At 37.3% G+C, this 22,484-nt stretch overlaps 1 protein-coding gene across 10 annotated transcripts in view; it reads right to left on the bottom strand.

Annotated features, from left to right (window-relative positions):
• The window catches only part of BTRC (beta-transducin repeat containing E3 ubiquitin protein ligase), a 169,363-nt gene that overhangs the window by 107,567 nt on the left and 39,312 nt on the right, over positions 1–22,484 (bottom strand). For 5 of the 10 annotated variants that reach the window (XM_055560941.1, XM_055560942.1, XM_055560945.1 and 2 more), the window contains one exon: positions 4,825–4,932. The exons of the other annotated variants lie outside the window; for them this stretch is intronic. In XM_055560941.1, the coding sequence (XP_055416916.1) occupies positions 4,825–4,932 (108 nt within the window). The remainder of the gene's footprint in view (positions 1–4,824; positions 4,933–22,484) is intronic. 10 annotated transcript variants of the gene reach the window in all.

Here is a 22,484-nt window from a genome sequence, read left to right as displayed (position 1 = left end):
TGTTGATGTGGTGTATCCACTGATTGATCAGTGTATGCTGAACCATCCTTATGACCCTGGGATGAATCCAACTTGGTTGTGGTTTTATGCATTGTTGGATTTGGCTTCCTAATAATCTGTTGAGAATTTTCGTGTCTATGGTCATCAAAGATACTGGCCTGTAATTTTCTTTTTTGACACTCTGTGTGACAGTTTTGGTATCAGGGTGATGATACCATAGAATGTCTTTGGGAGTGTTCAAAAGGAACTGAACTTTTTATTAAACAAAAATTGTACACTACTGAGATGATTTATATATAATGGGGGGCATCAGTTATGATTTGATAAGTGAGCATTTTTGACATGGGGTAATTTTCCTATGGTAGTGTTTTGTAAAAAAAATTTGTGTGCTCATTTACATTCAGTGTGATAATCCATATTCCTCTAAAACCTCAAATGTAAAATAAATCTTCCATATGTATATATACCTATACTCTGAATAATGCTTAACTTCCCTAGCATTCTTCCATGTTAACACTTCACATAATAGATGGTAAGATTTAGTAGACTTCAAGTATTTTTCTTTTTAACTTTACTAAAGAATAATTGATTTACAATGTTGTGTTAATTTCTGCTATACATCAAAGTGACTCAGTTATGCATGCATACATACATATATATATATATATATATATTCTTTTCCATTATGGCTTCTCATAGGATATTGAATATAGTTCCCTGACATCATTAAGTATTCTTAAACAGTAAAACACATTACATTATCTCTCTTGAAGTCAACTCTCAACAATTTCAACCTCTGGACACTAGATTTCAAACAATGGACACTAGATTAATATTAAAATATTACATGGTTCAAGCTCAAAAATTCCTTAAAATTACTAGCTATTCGTAACACCAAAAACATTCTAAGGTCATATAAATCTACCTAAATTATTATTGTCAGAATTTCTCTTCTTCTTTAATGTCTAAAGAAAATAAAGGATCCGAATTACTTAGCTATTTTTAAACACTTGCTATTGCTCAGTCTCATTTAATAGTACAGATTATAAGACTACCAGGTGCTGAGGACAAACAAATGATTCCACAAAATACACCCACTGTTAATCAACAGAAATCCTCTTAATTACCTATAGACTTTCCAGGACAAAGCATAATGATGAAAATGAAAATATGTTCAAACTATAAACAAGTCCTCAAAGAATCTCTGTATTTAAACAATATTTAGAGCATCTTTTCTGTAGTAATTTGAAATGTGTGGATTGGAAAAGTCAATAATCAAACCATATCAATGTTGCCATTTCCATCTGAGTTACTGAGGATAATCCAACAAATTAAGCAACAGCTCTTCCTTTTATATTGTCAAAGAATTTTGATTTTGAAGCTGCTTCAAATTTGCTAAAGGAATGCAATAATTTCAAAGAAAAAAATGTCATGAAGCTATTACTAAGTCGCCTCCTCAAAGATGTTTGGCAACATAAGTAGAAATAAGTATTCCTACTGGGCAACCACTTTGAAGAATTACTTGAAATGTATCTCTTAAAGTTAAAAACACTCTACGACCCAAGCAATTCCACTCTTAGGTATTAAGCCAAGAGAAATAAACATCCATGTCCACAAAAAGATGCACAAACTGTACACCATAGCTTTAGCCATAGCAGACAAAAATGGGAATAATCCAAATGTCTACCAATAGACGAATGGAAAAACTGTGGTGTATTAGTACAATGGAATTTATTTAGCAATAAAAAAAGAATAAGTTACAGATAAACATAACAAAATGGATAAATCTCAAAAACATTATGCTGATCAAAACAGAACAGATATAAAAAATGTATACTATATGACTACATTTATATGAGGCTCAGGTACAGGCAAAACTGATCTTTGGTGGCAAATCAGAACAGTAATTGCATATGGGATATGGGTAATAACTGGAAGGGGGTACAAAGGAATTTTTTCAGATTATTGAAGAGTGAAATTACACAAGTGTAGGTGGCTCAGATGGTAAACAATCTGCCTGCAATGCAGGCGGCCCGGGTTCGATCCCTGGATCGGGAAGATCCCCTGGATACAGGAATGGCTAATCCAGGGACTGAGGAGCCTGGCAGGCTACAGTCCATGGGGTCACAAAGAATCAGACACAACTGAGCAACTAACACTTTCACTTCATGGGTACTAACTGGAAGAGGGTACAAAGGAACTTTCTCAGATTATGGAAGTGCTCTATATTTTGAAAGTGAGGTTACACAAATGTTTATAGTTATCAAATTCATCTAAGAGTACACAAGATGTGTACATTTTACTGCATGTAATTTTTACATAAACAAAAATCTAAATAAGCAAATAAGGTAAAACCCAAACCAGAAAAATGTAAATGCACTGAGATTGTTATAGTTCTAGTAGTGAAAACAGGAAAGACTAGACTTAAGTCTATATCTGCCAATTAGTCAATCAGCAATTTGGAGCACCTGTGTATAATGAACCTGACAGAAAAAAACCATTGAATTAACAGAATGCCAGCAGATAACCCCATTTTTTTCCATTTTTACTACATAAAACTTAATGATTTTTCTGGAGATAAGAAAAGAAAAATAAACATTCATACTTATAGCAATACTGGAGAAAGCAAAGTTTTTCATCAATACCTGAACCCAGAGTAGGCTTTGCTATGATACAGAATTTGGTTAAGGCATGGAAAAAAAGTAAGATTTCATTTCACAGTGTAATGTTATATAGCAAGGTGAAACAGTATTTGCTGAAAGTTTCCAAACCTAGTCCTTCGGGCATGTTTCTGATAATATAGAACCCATTAATCTGCCAGACCCTGTTCTAAGTGAAACAAGAAGGAAAGGGGGGCAGGACACAGCCTTTAAAAGAATGACAGATATTAGGACATGACCAAAACTGATTAGAACTAACTAGATCCAAGATGGTGGAAGATCTGGTTCCCTCCAGATTTTGTTCTATATGTCCCTTTTTTGGCTAATTTTAACCTGTATCTCTTCCTTGTAATAAACCTTGAATATAATAGCTTTCAGTGAGTTCTGTTGAGTCCTTTCTAGTGAATTATCAAATCTGAGGAAAGGAGCAGAGGGGGAGGTGTCCTTACAACTGGTATCTGAAGTGACAGCAGTCTTATAGGGACTGTTCTCTCAGACTGCACTCTGGTGAAACTCACTGCAACTCCAAAAAGGTTAAAAGCAAAGAATATGAGTTTCTTGAGAGCTGAAACTTCATCAGTATGATATATAGTAAAAAAGAAAAGATATTTGAAATAGATTGATATTCAGGATATTAATATTTTCTAACATTAACAGCAATAATGTTAATGATGATGAAGATGAGAATAATAAAAACAGCAACTATTTACTGCATGCCCTAACTACAGTCTCCATTTATAGATGAATTTAGAATGAAATGACTTGCTTAAGATCATACCACTAGTGACAAACAGTATGTAAGTCCTGATTTAACTAATTTTAAAGCCTGCACAGCATCATATTGTATCTCATAAGACAAAGAAGTTTAATATATTTTGCAAAGGACAAACAAATATCCAGTAACATCATCAGTAAAATAGTATCATTAAAGGTAAGTAACTGTTAGCACTGGTCAGGAATGTAGAATACTTAGGTTCTCCAACCTTTAACTAAGACTCAGTCATAAGCATTCTGATACTTACAACTTGTCTTCGAAATTATTAATAGAACATGAGCTACATAAGTTAAAAACAAATTTAAATCACTAGTTTGTTACATATTACTAAGTAAATGTTAATTGCTCAATTGTGCCTGACTCATTGCAAGCCCATGGACTGTGTCGCCCACTAGGCTTCTCTGTCCATGGAATTCTTCAGGCAAGAATACTGGAGTGGGTAACCATTCCCTTCTCCAGGGGATCATCTCAACCCAGGAATCGAACCAGGATCTCCTGCATTGCAGGCAGATTCTTTACCATCTGAGCCACCAGGGAAGCCCAAATGCTAGATACAAATTCCAAACACCTAAGGTAGATAAATGACACTTCTACCAAGAAAATCACTATGTATCATACCCTAATCTGTAAAGAATGGGCATCGAGCTCTGTCTTACATATTTCTCTACAAGTTTTCCTCTTTCCTTCTATAGTTTTCTCTCACATCCTGGAACTGTCCTAGTGGCCTCTAAGAAAGGCCAAAGGGAACTAGGATCTGATGGTCCAAACAAGACCAGCTGGACTGTCTCAAGCTGAACACTATACTCAAAGGTCATGAAGGCCTTTCCACCTTGAAACTAGACCTATTAATCAGGATATAAATAAACACAGTTCTTATATATGTAAAATACACACATATAGATACATAAACATATACATACACCCACACATAAATAATAGTATAGTAGCAAGGAGACACTCTGAATTGAGCACTTTATGTTTTTAGTAATCATAAGAAAAACATAAGAAAGTGCCCAGGCAACTGGTTGCAATTAATTGATTGATTATATTAATTGGTTTTATGTAGGTCCAGAGCAAACATTACATATTGAATGCTATTTATTGAGATTTCTTTAAAACTCACTATCATACTTCTACTAAACATGAAAACCAACAAATCAAGTTGTGCTCTGTCAATTTTGGCAAACCAATTATAACAAAAATGTCTCAAGAGTGGATCAGTCTGGATCTACATTAAAAATTAAAGGAGAATTGAGTGACGTGAAATACAGGCAATATGAAGGAGAAAAGCGAACTTAAGTAAAGGATGGGAAAGAAGGAGAGACACACTAATGAATTAACACACACATACTAATGCCCACAAATAACCCACAGAGACAGAGAAAGTACCTGGAAAGCTGTGAGTGCGCCAGTCCCTGGGTTATACAGGCATCGCAGCGAAGGCATGCTGTCCGCCAGGCTGGAGCAGCCCAGCCACAGAGACCTGGGCATAGAGCACTGCAGAGAGAGGACAACTATGAGATGGGACAGCATGAGACAGGATGACACAGATTACAGGAATTCTCAAAGCTTGGCTAAATACAATATTCCAGTTGCAGCTTGCCTTTATGACAGAAACATCTTCAAGAAACATACTATTTACTAGTTCTAACCCCAGATGGAAACTCAAAAGGAGCACTAGTGCCCAAAAAAGGAAGAAAAAAAAAAGTTATAGGTCAAAAAGCAAAATATTTAATTTAAAAATTTATTCCTGTTCTTCTGTGTATGAAACTAAAGGAAATCTACTTCTTAATCCAATTAATCAATTCTTTTCCTCTACGCACCTCAACTCATCTCCCATAAACTCACCACAAAAGTGAAATATTGTGCAGACTAAGCAGAAAAAAGAAATCATTCTTAGTAGCACTTCAACACTAGAAACGGTAAATTAGAAAACAAAATATCACAGGAAACTTAAAAGAATTTTAAGAAGGTGGGAAGAAGGAAAAGAAAAAGTATTATACCCCTACAGTTTGACAGCAACTAACGCCGCACAATTTGCATACGTTTTATATATCTTGTTAGTCTGCTATTCATTAACCAAAATGCATAAGTTACCATAGCAGCTGCCTCTTTATCTTTCCAGATGGATTTAGGGGGATGTGGGGGATGGCAGGAGGAGGCAAGAAACAATCCAAACAGAAGGGAAAACAACAACAAAGCAAGGAGAGACAGGGACAGAAAAAGAGGACCCCAAAAAGCTGCTGGTCCTAAAACTTTGTAAATAAATAAACAAGTAACGTGCAGGTGTAAATATACATACAGTATATTCAAAACAAACAAAAAAAAGGTAGAAATTATGAGCTTTAGTATTACTAATTACACAGTATTAGTGGTACTGCTCCTGTACCTTATAAACACTGTATCTTTTAGAAGAATTTTTACAATCTTTAGATTTCCCTAAATGTATCCCAGGCTGAATCTTTGTCCATCAACTTGGGTGCTATTACAGTCCAGTAATACTAAAAAACTAAATACCTGATCATAGCACATATAAAAACAGAAAAACATTTTAAAGCACAACAGTCAGTGCACATAATACTAAACTTTAAATTATAAGCTTTGGACTATTTATTATCATCATGGGACTTTTTTCTTCTTAAAACACTTTAGTTGGGGAAATATTAAGGAAACAAAATATGGTATTCACTGTTCACTATCTATAACTGATACAAGGATGGTATACTGGAAAGGCCTTCAAAAATTGGTTTAGACTCCAGCTTTCAGATCATTATTTTCTTATTTTTTAGTTAAGGTGATTGATGCCCAGGAGAAATTAAGCATTTATCCATGATCATAGCATTTAGAAAGTAGAGAAGTAAGAACTAGAATCCTGGCCTACTGCTTTTCAGTTCAGAACTCTTTTTGCCTCTATCCTCCCTTAGGTCATAAAGTGGAAGCATCAGACTGCAAAAACAGCTATCTACTCAAGGCACCACTGCATAACTTAACAACCAAAACAGACAAACTGCTTTGAACTACTACAACAGTCACCTAATTTTTTTGTTTCAACGTTTCTTCACTTCAAACTACAATCCATTTTACAAACAGCCGCTAAACAGAATTGTCTTCACTTTGTGATCGTGTCACTCTCGTCAATAATTCACAAGGCTCCCTAGAAATTCAAGCACTCTATTAATCTGACCTTTCCCCACTGCCTACATCAACTCACCTTCTCTGTCCTTCCAGCTGGCCCTGGAACTCTAATGAATTACCTTGATATTTTGTTCAAATATACATCTTACCCCCATACTTTTGAACTTGTAATTTCCTTCTTCCTTTCACCCTAACCATGCACGTGCATGCTTTCATCTACCATTTACTTATTTGTCTCCTAAGAATTTTGGGGCTTTCCAGGTGGCACTAGTGGTCAAGAATCCACCTGCCAATGCAGGAGAGGCAAGAGACTCAGTTTGATCCCTAGGTTGGGAAGATCCCCTTGAGTAGGAAATAGTAACTTGCTCCAGTAATCTTGCCTGGAAATTTCTATAGACAGAAGAGCCTGGCAGGCTACAGTCCATGGGGCTGCAAAGAGTCAGGCATGACTGAGCATGAGCTCCTAAGAATTATTTAATTTCAGTCTTATCCAGTGGTTCTCAGTAGCAGATATTCTCATTTTGTGAGAAGGCAGCTGGAAGAAGAGGACAAGGAAGAGCAGGATAAAAATAAAGTTTCTTTCCCCTTGAGAACCACTGTTCTACTAATATGACTCTCTACTGCTGCTGCTGCTAAGTCACTTCAGTCCCGACTCTGTGCGAGCCCATAGACGGCAGCCCACCAGGCTCCCCCGTCCCTGGGATTTTCCAGGCAAGAACACTAAAGTGGGTTGCCATTTCCTTCTCCAATGCATGAAAGTGAAAAGTCAAAGTGAAGTTGCTCAGTCGTGTCTGACTCTTAGCAACCTCATGGACTGCAGCCTACCAGGCTCCTCTGTCCATGGGATTTTCCAGGCAAGAGTACGGGAGTGGGGTGCCACTGCCTTCTCTGGACTCTATACTGGAAGCACCAAATTCTTAGCCAAAATAATTTTTGTTACGATGATGACATTAAAAGTTTCTAAATCTAATGTTTTGGTCATTTATCTGACAAGTACTTGTTGAGTATCTTCTTTGTGCTGGGCACTGTCCTAGGCACTAGGGATAGAACAATGAACAAAAGAAACAAAAACACTTTATATTCTGGTGATAAGTCTCTCAGCCATAAATTCTTCTATATTTAAAATCTTTAATGGAAAAGAAATTCATTGGTAGTGACTTTCTCTCATTGTTAATGAGACAACCTATATGATTAATCAAGTGGTTGAAAGTTCTGTGTATTCTGGGTAGAAAAACGTTCACGCTGAATGGACTGAATTTGAGAAAAGAGAGAAATAAAGCGAGAATTTTTAAAAGCCAAAATGAAAACAGTGAAAGAAAATGGAGTAGGCACTGAAAAATAGCCTGTCACTTTTCTGACTTCCCTTCAGAAGAGGTAGATGGCTCATATACTTTTGGCAATAACTAAGTGCATGATCTCCACTTTTTAATTAAAATATACATTTTTATTTATATTTATGACTGCTCCCTGGTAAGCTTTTAAGGCATTCCTCTTTTGAATGTTTTGTCTCCTTCATTTTATATTAGGTTCTATGTTATTTTTGCAGTATGTACTTGGTTAATCATTATCCAACTGTCCTTTCTGTTACTCATTCTAATGCCCTTCTTCTCATTCATTCATTCCTATCGTCCATCAAAACTCCTAAAAACTAAGAATTTGAAAGGGCTTTATCTCACCTCCCTAAACTAAAATTCCCAAATAAAACTATAATCAATAATAAGCCACATACACCCAGGAAAGTCACTAGATATACTGGTGTGATTTCTAAAATAGCATTAAATTGCAAACACCACACAGAGGATGCATTCCTGATTATTACAAGACAATTGGTGTGGGTATGATAACCACACTTGAATATAGTCTGATCTGCACATTACCATAAGATTTTATATATTATAGCTCAATTTAAAAACCAATTTTCAAATTGGTTTGTATTGTAACAATTAATCTTACCCATACTGGTAAATGCCACTTTAAAACACTGAGGAAAAAAGATATAATTACAAAATTAATGGAATAGGCTATAATTTCTAACTCTACCTCTTTCCCTTCTATCTTCCCATTTAGCAGCATTTTCTAAATGAAAAAAGAAATCAAAAGAAATTTAGGCAATAAGCAACAGAGTGGAAAACGGTGCCACCGCTGTTACTATTCCTTATGTAGTCTTAACATTTCAGGGTCATCCTGATTGGTCAGTTTTCTGACAAAAATGTATCACTTTCTCTGTCCTTCAACAATGAACAAATAATCCTCCTTAAAATGCCCAAAACCCACTTAAGTTTTCTACTTAAAGTTGAGGCAGTAAGTTTGTTTCTCCTTGCAAACTAATATGGGAACTCCTAAGACTTTCCTTCTACACTTAAAACAATTTTTAAATAAAAGTAGGTTCCAAACTAAACTGCAATCTAGCAACTATATTCTCACTTTTAAATATTTAACTTCCATTATCTGTTAAAGAACTTGTGAATGACCTATTCCTTAAGTATTTCTCCTTTGCAATCTCAAAAGCTACAATGAAGTTTGAATCACACATGGGCCTCCCTCTAACAGAAATCTAGCCCTACATAGCACAGGTTTATTTCTTCAGCTCACTTTCTACTTAACCTCACCCCAAATGGCTCTCCACTGCAACCCTCAAAATAAGGTTGAAAACTACAATAATTTATTACAACTGAAGTTTGTTACTCAACTGAATGAGTTTACCAGCTTTTAAAAAACATACACAGCATTTTTTTAAATGCTTAAAACATGTTTTCTACTACTTGAAAGAATCAAGAAAAATCAAAGAAAAAGAGATTGAAACGCTGCAACAAGGGGCCTGCAGTGCTTTGAGGAGGAAGTATCTAAGGTCCATCAGGTTCAACAGCACAAACTCATTTTCACAGATAACAGTGAAAATCTTGACTCTTCCCCTTATTTGGCTGCCTGGAAAAAGCCACAGTTTCTCTTCACTGATAGAACGCCCTGCAGGCAAAGGGCTGGCCTTAGCATTTACTATATAAAAGCTGAATGACAAAATCCCTTAAACTCAGGTCCCTGTTGGTCAACTTCTAGGAGTAATAGACGCTATAATAATCAACAGTAAAAAGATTGCTGCATTGAGAGTTTATGTATCCTTAAGCCATGGAATAGAAGAATTCCCTTTTCACAACTATATCAACTAAAAAATTCAGGCCAAGAGAACTATAGTATTCCATAGATCATGTATATTCAGTCTCTACCTATACAAAATCATTGACCTGCCTCTTAAGAATCCCAATTTAGTTCACTTACCAAAGTGTCATATATGATAATCATATCTGCCTACCCTTAATGCACAAGGTTTTGGTAAAGTTAAAATAAGGGATCTAAAACTTCAAGTACAAAAGAAAAAATATAAAGTGCATCATTACCAAGAACAGGATTCCATGAATGCCACTTGCATTTCAAAATGTTCTGAGAAGCCATTAAGAAGTGTAGATCATGGAATCAATAAATTCACAAATAGTAACTACAAGGAAAAATACAATAATGTACTAAATTGTGTCACACAATTGCTGCTATATAAGTTTAAAGTTCTAATTTTTAGAAAAGTTCAAACACAGGCTTTAATTTTTTGTAGAATTTGTTACTATATGTAAATTTATTACGTTTGCCTCCTCTATCAGACTGTATTTCTTAGATATGAGTCATGTCTTTTTTTTTTTTTTAACTCACCAGTGTTTGATCAGAGTAGATGCTCAATAAAAGTGCTTTTAATGTCAAGAGATCAGCAAAAGCTACCTATCATAGAGAGAGAAGTAAGGAAACAGTTTTTGCTTATAGAACAGTGAGAATACCGGTAAAATAACACTGGTTACTTTACTGAGATTGATCTTACCAGGCTGGAAGGTATGTGTGTTGGATAAATCTCTTTCATAATTTATCATCTTACTCACCTGTAAGACAATCTAGTCAGCAAGTAAGATCCAGAGAGGTTAAATAAATTACTGAAAGTGAATGGGTATCACACAAGTGGTAAATATAGGATTCAAAGCTAGATACTCTGACTACTAGGATGATGCCACACAAAAATGGCATTTAAAAAGTCAGACATGAAGTTATCTCATTTATTAAGAAATACAGAGCCAAAGGTGGGTTTTGGGGCACTGAAACTAAAGAAAAGGAATCCCACCCAAGAGGCCATGGTAATTAACAATGTGGTGGCCCAAACTTATATAAAGCGAAAGATCAACAGGACTTAATGACTAATGAAAGGAACGAAGAAAGGTAAGTCTGAAATAAGCCCCAAGATTTCAAAGGAATGACTCGAAGAATGATGGTAGCACTGACAGGCACACATAAACTAAAAATGCTCTGTGGGTTCTGGGGTATTGGGCTGGGAATGGAGTAGGTAAGGTCAGAAATCATAAATATAACATGAAAATAAACCTCTTATATGTGAGTGAAAATATGGCATGGGTAGAAAGCTGTAAGTGCTACACAAATACAGCATCACTGGCTTCTGCATAAATTATAATCCACTAGGTTGCAAGCATTTGTTGTAAAAATACTAGTGAGATTTTTTTAATTTAAAAAATAAAATGATTCCTCTTACCTCTCAACTCCTTTCCTTTCCTACCTGAAAAACTCAGTTCGACAGTCATTAAGTGAGTACAAGCCAAGTGGGCATCAAACTGAGTGGTATAAATTAAATGGCAATAACGGCCCAATACAGGTTTTTGGAGTCCAAGTGCGTGTGAGAGAGGTGTCCCTGAGGGGTAAGAGAGTTTCATAGTCCAAGTAGAATAAGGGAAAAAAACTTTACAAGAGACGGGCCTGTCATGGAGTTCTATAGCTCGAGTTGAGTGAGGAGAGCTTCTACATGGGGGACTGAAGTGGCAGTGAGCAAGATGATGACGTGTCCACATGACAGGGAAGGGCAGGGCAGTAAGAGTTCCCAAAGCAGACAGAAGAAGACATTCACAGAATAGAGGGATAGTGGCCCAGCAAAGAGTTTCTGACTCAATGCGGAGAAAGGGTAGAAGGGGCAGTCCAGGGCAAATAGATTCCAAAAGGTTGGGGAAAGCATCCATACAGAGTATTGGGTGAGAAATGGAGACAGAGCTACGTCACCAATGGGAGATGAGTTATATGGGAAGATTCACTGAATGAAGTGGGTAGAGCAAATATTAAGGATAATAAGAGCAAATATTAAGGATAGTAAAAAACCCAAACTTCTCATCAGAGAAGAGTTACAGATAAAGAAATGAAGAAAGCTAGAGTGAATACTATGCTGCTGAACTAGATATTATGAATCCAAAGCTTTGTATCAGAGACAGAGACAATTCTAGGTTAAGTGATGTATGCATAGGTATATACACATACATACAAACATACCCCCTGGCTCTATCAAATGAGAGAGTGTAGTAACAGTAACACCTTAATAGTAATGAGTACACTGATCACACACACACACACATTTAGTGATTCTAAATATTACCCTCCACTAAAAAGAATCAGAGCTCCTTAGAACAATGGCTAATTCCAGGACTTGGGCAGGAAAAGTTTCAGATAAGTGCAGAGTACCTTATTGTGGTACTCAAAGAAAGATGGAGACATCACAAGATGATACAGGGGCCAGTGCAAAGGCTCTCACAGGCTAATTCCAGGACAAACTGAACATCAGAACAAATAATGATGATAATGGATTATAATACTGGCAGGTAATACCAGTATTACAACATGCCCCTCAATGATTCCTACCTCCTGATATTCATGAAACTTGTAAGTAATCCTGTCTCCTTGAGTGTGGAATAGCCTAATACCTTGCGTCTAGGTTATGTAAGACTGTAACTTCTATCTTGCTAACAGACTCCACTGTCTCCTTGGCTTGCATACTTTGATGAAGCAAGTAGTCACACTGGAGAGGTTCACATGGCAAGGAACTGAGGGTGGCCTCCAGTCAACAGCCAGCTAGGAACTGGGTCTCCAGTAACTCCCGAGGAAAGGAATTCTGCCAAAAATCATGTAAACTTGAAGTGGCTCTTTCCCCAATCAAGCCTTCAAACAGGACCTCAGCCCTGGCCAATACCTTCATTATAGTCTTGTAAGGGATCTTAAAGTGGAAGACCCAGATCAGGCATGCCCAGACTCCTGAACCAAAGAAATTGTGTGATAATAAATGTGTGCTCTATGCCACTAAATTTGTGGTAATTTAGTATGCCACAAAAACTAATATAATAACACACTGAGTAAAACAGAAATCCAAATTAATATATGATACTTAAATGGTCTCAAAATATTTTCCCATATGATACTTATTTCAAAAGGGAAAACAGTAATTTTACAGTAGAAAAACCTAACACCTTAATCAAGTGACAATTATTAATGTTACCGATAATGAAACAAATTAAAATAATGTGTCACCTGATAGACTGCAATAAGAACACAGCATCACCTCTGTGATATTTCTGCCAGTGATATACAGCCTATATCTAATTATAAGAAAACATCAGAAAAACCCAAATTGAAAAATAATCTACAAAATAACTGTCCTGTAATCCTCAAGAATGTCAATGTTAGGGAAGTCAAGGAAAGACTAAAAAATTGTCCCCTTCTGAAGGGAGACTAAAGAAGACATGATAACTAAATCCAATATGTCATTCTGGACTAGATCCTTATGTATAAAAGGTCATTTATTGGAATTGATAGAAAAACTTGGAGTCTGTGGATTAGCTGGCAGTCATGTATCAATACTAATTTCCTTATTTTTATGGCTATTATTGGGTTCTACAGGAAGATGTAGATTTAGAAAAGGCAGAGGAACCAAAGATCAAATTGCTAACATCTGTTGGATCATCGAAAAAGCAAGAGAGTTCCAGAAAAACATCTACTTCTGCTTTATTGACTACGCCAAAGCCTTTGACTGTGTGGATCACAACAAACTGTGGAAAACTCTTTAAGAGTTGGGAATACCAGACCACCTGATTTGCCTCCTGAGAAATCTGTATGCAGGTCAAGAAGCAACAGTTAGAACTGGACATGGAACAACAGACTGGTTCCAAATTAGGAAAGGAGTACGTCAAGGCTCCATATTGTCACCCTGCTGATTTAACCTATATGCAGAGTACATCATGTGAAATGCTGGGGTGGATGAAGCGCAAGCTGGAATCAAGATTGCCTATCAATAACCTCAGATATGCAGATGACACCACCCTTATGGCAGAAAGCAAAGAACTAAAGAGCCTCTTGGTGAAAGTGAAAAAGGAAGGTGAAAAAGTTGGCTTAAAACAACATTCAGAAAAGTAAGATCATGGCATCCGGTCCCATCACTTCAGGCAATTAGATGGGGAAACAATGGAAAAAGTGAGAGACTTTATTCTGCTGCTGCTGCTGCTGCTAAGTCACTTCAGTCATGTCCGACTCTGTGCGACAGTGGGGTGACTTTATTCTATTGGGCTCCAAAATCACTGCAGATGGTGACTGCAGCCACGAAGTTAAAAGACGCTTGCTCCTTGGAAGAAAAGCTGTGACCAACCTGGACAGCATATTAAAAAGCAGAGACATTAATTACTTTGCCAACAAAGGTCCGTCTAGTCAAAGCTCTGGTTTTTCCAGTAGTGATGTATGGAGGTGAGAGTTGGACCGTAAAGAAAGCTGAGCGTGGAAGACTTGATGCTTTTGAACTGTGGTGTTGGAGAAGACTCTTGCGAGTCCCTTGGACTGCAGGGAGATGCAACCAGTCCATCCTAAAGGAAATCAGTCCTGAATATTCATTGGAAGGACTGATGCTGAAGCTGAAACTCCAGTCCTTTGGCCACCTGATGTGAAGAGCTGACTCTTTTGAAAAGACCCTGATGCTGGGAAAGATTGAAGGCAAGAGGAGAAGGGGACAACAGAGATGAGATGGTTGGATGGCATCACTGACTCAATGGACATGAGTTTGAGTAAACTCAGGGAATTGGCAATGTCAAGGGAAGCCTGGCATGCTACAGTCCAAGGGGTGGCAAAGAGTTGGACACGCTGAGCAACTCAACTGAAATGAACTGACAGGAAGATGTTCTTGTCTATAGGAAACAAATCAAAGAATTTAGGAATGATTAGACATCATGTCACTATCTCAATCTCAAACGATCTATAGAAAAAATGATATTTGCATTTTACTTGCAACTTTTCCTTAAGCTTTGAGAATGCTTAAAATAATATGAAAAATTAATTAATGAAAATATATATTGGGATTTTTGCCTCTGACAATGTGGTAATTGCCAGACTAAATTCCATGCAGAAAAAGACAACTATAAAAGCTACATAAATACATTAATAAACAAATAAAATTTTAAAAACCTGAATACAATAGAGAAAATGGTTTGACAGCATAAGAAAACAGCAACTGCAGCCAAGAGTTTAGGGGCCCAAATTTTGAGCAGGATAAAAATGTGGTTAACCTGACACGCAATTCCCCTTGAGGCATTTGCTGACTCCTAGGGTTTGCAATGCAAAGAGCCAGATACTGAAAAACCAAGTTGAAAGCACATTTTGGCAATCTCATGGTGCTAAGGAGCCAAAAACTGGAATACAAACCCCATCAAGGACAAGGTGCCCTGGTTAAACAACAACAACAAAAATTAGGCTTTCAGTCAATACCAAGGAAGGGCAGCAGAAACAGACCTGCTTCAGTTGAATCAAAGGGATATACCCATGAAAAGAATATTAAACCCTCTCTGAAGGAAGATATCATCTAAATTCTGTATGATTCTCATTTTTAAAAATGTCTAGCATTCAATAAAAATAATTAAGAATTCTAGTAAAAAAGATCAAATGTCCCCAAGACAGGAGGGTGGGGGGAAAGACCCAAACAGCCCAAAAACCAGAAATAACTCAAGTGTAGTAATCAAATTCAAAAAGAATAGTGGTTGCCAGTTGGGGGTGGAAGTGGGAGGGTGTTGTTATTTAATAAGCATAGAGTTTCAATTCTGTAAGATGAAAAAGTTCTGGGGACTTCGCTGGTGGTCCAGTAGCTAAGACCCCTGTGCTCCTCAGGGCAGGGGGCCCAGGTTTGATCTCTGGTTGGGGAAGTAGATCCTCCATGCCACAACTAAAGATCCCACATGCCACAACTAAGAACCCGGCGCAGCCAAGTAAATAAATATTTTTTTATAAAAGAATTATTTACATTGGTTTAGAGCAGATTAGACAATGGCACCCCACTCCAGTACTCCTGCCTGGAAAATCCATGGACGGAGGAGCCTGGTGGGCTGCTGTCCACGGGGTCGCTAAGAGTCAGACACAACTGATCGACTTCACGTTAACGCATTGGAGAAGGAAATGGCAACCCACTCCAGAGTTCTTGCCTGGAGAATCCCAGGGACGGGGGAGCCTGGTGGGCTGCTGTCTATGGTGTCGAACAGAGTCGGACATTACTGAAGCGACTTAGCAGCAGCAGAGCAGATTAGAAACAAAGCAAGTGAAAATTAGTGAACAGGAAGATAGGTCAGTAGAAAATCACAGGATTAAAGCAGAGATAAAGGACAGAAAAATACCAAAAATAAGGTCAGAGATATAAGTGACAGAGTAAACATACACGTGTTTGGACTCCAGAAGGAAAAAGAAAAAAGGAGGCAAAAGCAACCTTAAAGAAATATTAAAAATTTTCAAAAACTGATGCAAATCATCAAGCCACAGAATTCAAGAATTTCTACAAACATACAAAGCAAGCATCTTTTCTATGCCTGTCACTCTAAGTTTGGATCAGTTTTATCCTTTGCACTTTCAGTGTTGTGAAATATGTCTGAAAGTTCCTTTAATGTAAACTTCTTTGCCCTTCATGTGAAGTTTTTCTCCTAGGACATCTTCATCTTTTTTGGCACAACTACATTCCTCATTTATGTTGATAAGTCCACTTTCACTATGTTCCTCTGGCTGCATATCTAGAGTTTATCAAATGCTGTCAATATCTGCATTTCTACAGTCAGCTATTTCTTCTATGACTCCATTTACCTTCAACTCAAATTTCAACTAATGTCCAGGTTCCAGGAAGATGGAAAAAGCACACTCTTTCCTCTTATCTCCCACTGAATTTAACTACTAAAAACGGACAGAATGGATAGTGCAGCTATTTGAGGACTCCTTGAAAAGTAAACAGGAGTAGGCAGACTGGGGAAGATGACTTCATCAAGCACTGATCTCAACAATGAATTTTCCTTTAAAAATTTTTATTTCTCCAGTATCCATGAGCCTAGATTGCGTTCTGAAAACCAAAAGTAGGTTATTATTAGTGTAGACAAAGAAAGACCCAGGAGAAGCACTCTAGGTCTGGTCCAATAAGTATAGAAGGGCTATCCTAATACTCAGGGAGAGTAGTGGAAATCTTCCATTCTTCTTTCTTTAAAGTTTTGTTCTCTCCAAGCAATACGATGATGAAAACCACAGGAGAAGCAGGGCCCCATAGTAGTCTAAAGTTGAGTTAAGGAAACTCTTTTTGATCAGAGGAGTTTTGATCCTAAAAGACTGAGAAAAAACCTCACTGCTCCCCGCCCCTACCACCTCCATCCTCATCAGTTAGGTTCAGATGCAGTAACATACTCAGGTAGAGAAACTTAAATAAAGCTCCAGCTTTCTGGCAGGAGGACTGAAAAAGGAAATCCCAGAGAACCAGATAGTACCAGGGAGATAATGGAGAGGGGGCAGCTCAGAAAAACAAGCCCATAAAGTGCTTTATGAACTCCTGTGCTCACCTGCAAGCTTCACATACATGGACATGTGACCAAAACAGCAAGCCACAGACTCTAAGAAATGAACTGCAAAACAGACTATTATCCAGATCCCAGACTGGCCACTGAGTGAGTGGCACACGCATGGAACAGATTTCAAGAACAGTGTAAAAGCTTTAAAAATGGAAGAGATATTGAACTCACAACCCTTCATATGGCTATTTGAACTAGTAGGCTGAACTCAACAGGGTTGAGAGTCTGATAAAACAAAAATATCAATATTAGGATTTAAATAAACTCAGAGTCTTATAATATTAAAAATGTCCAAGATACAACCCCAAAATTACTAGGCATACAAAGAAGAGTGTGGAGGATCTCAATGCACATCAACAGATGCCAATAATAAATGACACAGTTGTTGAATTACCTTTAAAGACAAAGACTTTAAATAGTATAAAAATGTTTCAACAACTCACTGCAAACACTAGAAAGAAATGGAAAGACAGAAAGTATCAGCAAAAAAATAATACATATAAAGAAGAACCAAATGGAAATGTAAGAACTGAAATAATAAAAATTTTAACTCATCGTATAGACTCAGTAAAAGAATGGCTATTAGCAGACCAGTATTTTCCAGGAAGGGTTTCCCTGGTGCTAAGCAGCAAAGAATCTGCCTGCCAATGCACAAGACTGGAGTTCCATCCCTGGATCAGGAAGATTCCCTGGAGAAGGAAAAGGCAACCCACTCCAGTGTTCTTGCCTGGGAAATCCCAGGGACAGAGGAGCCTGTAGGGCTACAGTCCATGGGCCGCAAAGTGCTAGACATGACTTAGCAATGAAACAACAAATTTCTCATGAATATATAGGCAAAAGTCCTAAACAAAATACTAGCAAATAAAATCCAGCAACATATAAAAAGGACTAACATCATGACCAAGTGAAATTTATCCCAGGAATACAAAGTGGCTGCCTTGAGCCCTAAAAGTGTTTCAACACTGGCTCCATATCCTTGTTGCGCCTTACATCTTCCCCTTTATTCCCGTGAGCTATCTCTGTACCCTTAAAATAGGTCCTCCTTCTTGCTTAAGGATGAAATGAGACAACTTGTTACAGGAAACCTAAAGTATTCAATGAAGACAAAAATCGATGTCTAAAATGAGTATTATTCCCAGAGTAAACACCATGGGAAGCTACAGTTATTCCAACAGTGCTCAAAAAATAATGTTTTTTTTTTAATTTAAGCCTTCTAAAATGAAACTGGATTAACATTATGAAAAGTGAATCCCTGCCTTAAAGGAGATTATAATCTAGTAGAAAATTTAGATTTAAGTGCTTAGGCACTTTTAAGCATTTATAAACATTGAAAAACACTACATAAATCAGAATTTAAATGTAAAGTGTTACTAGTTTGATATCATTATTGCTAGCCCATATAAACTCACACTATTATAGTCTTTGGATACCGAGTCCACTGCCGAGTCCAACAGACGTGTTCAAGAAATCCCTGGTGAAGTGAACTGTTGAATTATCATAACTGAGAACAGGTGTGACACTAATTGAGGAATTAAGACATTAATCCAGAAGAAGGTGCAGATTCATCATCAAACCAATTGTAAGATCCTGAGCAGTTCACTTAATTTCCATGTGCCTCAGCGTCTCCACTGGTAAAATGGAGTAGATTAAAATATTTCTACCGATACCTTGCAGCAACAAAATTCTAAAAAATTCTACTATTTAAATCCATCTGCAACACATCTAAATATGGATTTTTTAAAAAAGAAATTATTAGTTTCACCACAAAATGTGGCCTAAAGGGATGGAAATTCCTTTAAACAATACGGTGAAGGGGGAGAGAAGAAAGCAGCTCTGATGCTTATTTAGAACTATTAGGATTCAAACCTGGCTGCTTTCTAAAATAAATTTTATTCATTATTATTTATTAAGTATGCAATTACTCAAATATAACACTCTGATAAACTAGAATTTTGAACAAACAAATGCTTTAAAATTCTAATAACTATGCATAAGCAGTAAATTATTCTTACTTGAATTTCTACTGCTGTGTAGCGCAGGGTTACTAAGTACGTAATTACATAAGAGAGCCACCCAACTTCCAAAGGAGCCATTCCAGTGAATTGTGTAAATAATATGCTTTAAAAAAACATAACCTCCTCACATATGAATTTAGATTCACCAGATATGGAGTAGCTGTGTACCTGTGAGACTAGAACACAGTCTTTAAAAGGCCTTCCTAATTATGAATTTACCAGAGAGATTAGAATGACCCAAAGCAAATTAATACATACTTTTTTCTTCATAACTTTCTATAAAAACATTTTCACTATTCTGCTTCACTACAGAAAACAAAAGATCTTAAAAGCCACTGATTTGAGATAAGATCTCCAGAGTACAAGACTATGATCAAATTTCTAACATTGACATTCTGGTTTTCCTAATTACCAAATGCTTGTGTTGTGTTTTTCTTTCATTTGTATCAACATAAGTCCTAAATATTTGGTCTATGGCTCACTTAACCGTAAGATTATTGAATTTGAATAAGGAAATTTTCTTTTAAAAAAAATCACACAAAATATTCAACATTAGCAGGCAGCATGCTGCTGCTGCTAAGTCGCTTCAGTTGTGTCCGACTCTGTGCGACCCCATAGACGGCAGCATAGCCTCATAATAATACCTAGATACCACATGTTTTCTGTACCAGAAAAGTAATTTTTAATACCCATTACAGGAAATCAACCAACTTAGTAAACAAATTTATGCATACAGCCAGGTGGTATCTTTATTCTCCCCGTAACAGTACAAAAAGTAAGGTTGTTTGCCTACATTTTCTTTGCTACATTATTAAAAATCACCTTATGTTAAGTAAGGAGAATTCCTACATTTTTGAAGTGCTCATTTATTCAGTAAGAATAAAACTGCAATTTTCTCAGATCAGGTTTTACAAACTCAATCTCCTATACCTGTACTTAAAGACCTTTTAAATCATGCCACAAAGAAATTATTTGGCTATACTGGAATTTTATTTTATTAAAATCAAGTCAAATCCCACTGCAATAAACTCAAAGGGACTGTCCAAATTCCTTTATTGCACTAGAATTTATTGCATTAAATATTATTTGAAATAACTAGGCCACCAGCTAAGGCCTGGGAATCACACACAACAATTTTTGATGATATGGGGTTGGCCTATACAACGACTTCAAATGAGCAGAGTCCTCACTGGGAGTATTAGATTTTATGTATTTCTGAAAAAGGGAGGGAGGGAGAAAGAGAAAAGAGAGGAAAAAGAAAAAAAAGCTTGGTTGCAACTAGAGGAGTAAAGAGAAGTTGAAGCAGTCTTCCATTTTGATGAAAGGCATTTGCAACACTTTTCTTCAATAGGAATTTACAAATGTGTTCATAGCAGTTGCTATGACTCAACAGAGGCCAGTATCATGTCAATAATCCACATATTAGGGCAGACTGGCTACCATTTGACCAATCAGGTCTAATCTCTCCCTTCCTAGGCAAACACAGCAAAAGCAGCCACAAAGTAAAATCGTTTGAATGGGAAGTGGGGGGAGAGGAGACAAATCTTCACCCTAGACTTCTGGAACGTCCCCTTCTCTACAGATGTGTCTGCTATAGCAATGAGATCAGGAGGGAGTGCTATCTGGAGCTTTCTTCTTAAATAAGAGGGTAACTCTTCATGAAAAGATCCCCTGATATCAAATGGTATTTCAACTACTACAAACCAAGTATCACAGCCCTCCTTGCTGCTACTGCTGCTAAGTCACTTCAGTCGTGTCCGACTCTGTGTGACCCCACAGACGGCTGCCCACCAGGCTCCCCCGTCCCTGGGATTCTCCAGGCAAGAACACTGGAGTGGGTTGCCATTTCCTTCTCCAATGCATGAAAGTGAAAAGTGAAAGTGAAGTCACTTAGTCATGTCCAACTCTTAGCGACCCCATGGACTGTAGCCTACCAGGCTCCTCTGTCCATGGGATTCTCCAGGCAAGAGTACTGGAGTGGGTTGCCATTACCTTCTCCAATAAAAACCTCTAGTAAAGAGCAAAAGGGCAATGGCATTCGTGTACTCATGCTCAGATAGTGTTCAACTATTTGCAATTAAATGTGGAAGAAATATGGGAATTTCAACAGCACGGTTTTTAGATCAACCTCTCAGTTTTATGGATATTTATAGCACATGTCCAATCTTGCAGAACTCCATCTTCCTCAACTTTATTTGTAATATACACTGCTCTTAAACCACTTGAACACATTGTTACTGAGATACTTCTTTTACACAGTACCTACCAAGCAGAAGGTCAATACTCTTCACACAGAGAGGCCGATTCCATTGCCACAAAAACCTGTGCAAACAGCCAGATGCTGAACAAAGAGCACAGCTTTCATTCCTAACATGTCTCCACTCCACTGGGAGGAAATATTTTGCTACAGTGGGCAAGTAGAAGTTGAGAAAGAAATAATGGCATTTAAAATAATTAAGAAGCTTTGATTAGAGAGAAAGTTTGAAGGATATAGCTAAAATAAATTTCACCTACAAGGTGCTTATCATTCATCAAACCCATCTGTTCACCCGCAGTCACAATGCTGCATTTGATGCTTTACAAACTGCCATGCTGCTGCTGCTGCTAAGTCGCTTCAGTTGTGTCCGACTCTCTGCAACCCCATAGACGGCCTCCTACCAGGCTCCCCCGTCCCTGGGATTCTCCGGGCAAGAACACTGGAGTGGGTTGCCATTTCCTTCTCCAATGCATGAGAGTGAAAAGTGAAAGGGAAGTCGCTCAGTCGTGTCTGACTCAGCGACCTCACGGACTATAGCCCACCAGGCTCCTCCATCCATGGGATTTTCCAGGCAAGAGTACTGGAGTCGGGTGCCATTGCCTTCTCCGACAAACTGCCATAACATGAGGTATTTATGTTGCACTTCAACACTTAAGACTAAAATGATACAGAAACAAAATAAAGAATTGGGTGAAAAATGAGGGAAAGAGGAGAAAACTGAAATATTCTACTGTTCCTTTAAAGCCACTTTCAGTTAACAAAATTTTGTGACTTCAATTTCTTCTTAAATGTACACCAAAAAAAATCTTTTTTCACAAGCTTTTCATATGGTTATTTCATTTCTCTCTCCTTCATACTATTGTTATGATTTGAGGCAATAAAATTGAGTTGAAATATAATTAGAAAGGACAGAGATCTGTATACATGCAGTGAGTGATA

Source organism: Bubalus kerabau, chromosome 22 (genome assembly GCF_029407905.1).
Source record: "Bubalus kerabau isolate K-KA32 ecotype Philippines breed swamp buffalo chromosome 22, PCC_UOA_SB_1v2, whole genome shotgun sequence".
In the NCBI taxonomy this organism is placed as follows: domain Eukaryota; kingdom Metazoa; phylum Chordata; class Mammalia; order Artiodactyla; family Bovidae; genus Bubalus; species Bubalus kerabau.
This window is presented reverse-complemented; position numbering and strand designations above follow the sequence as displayed.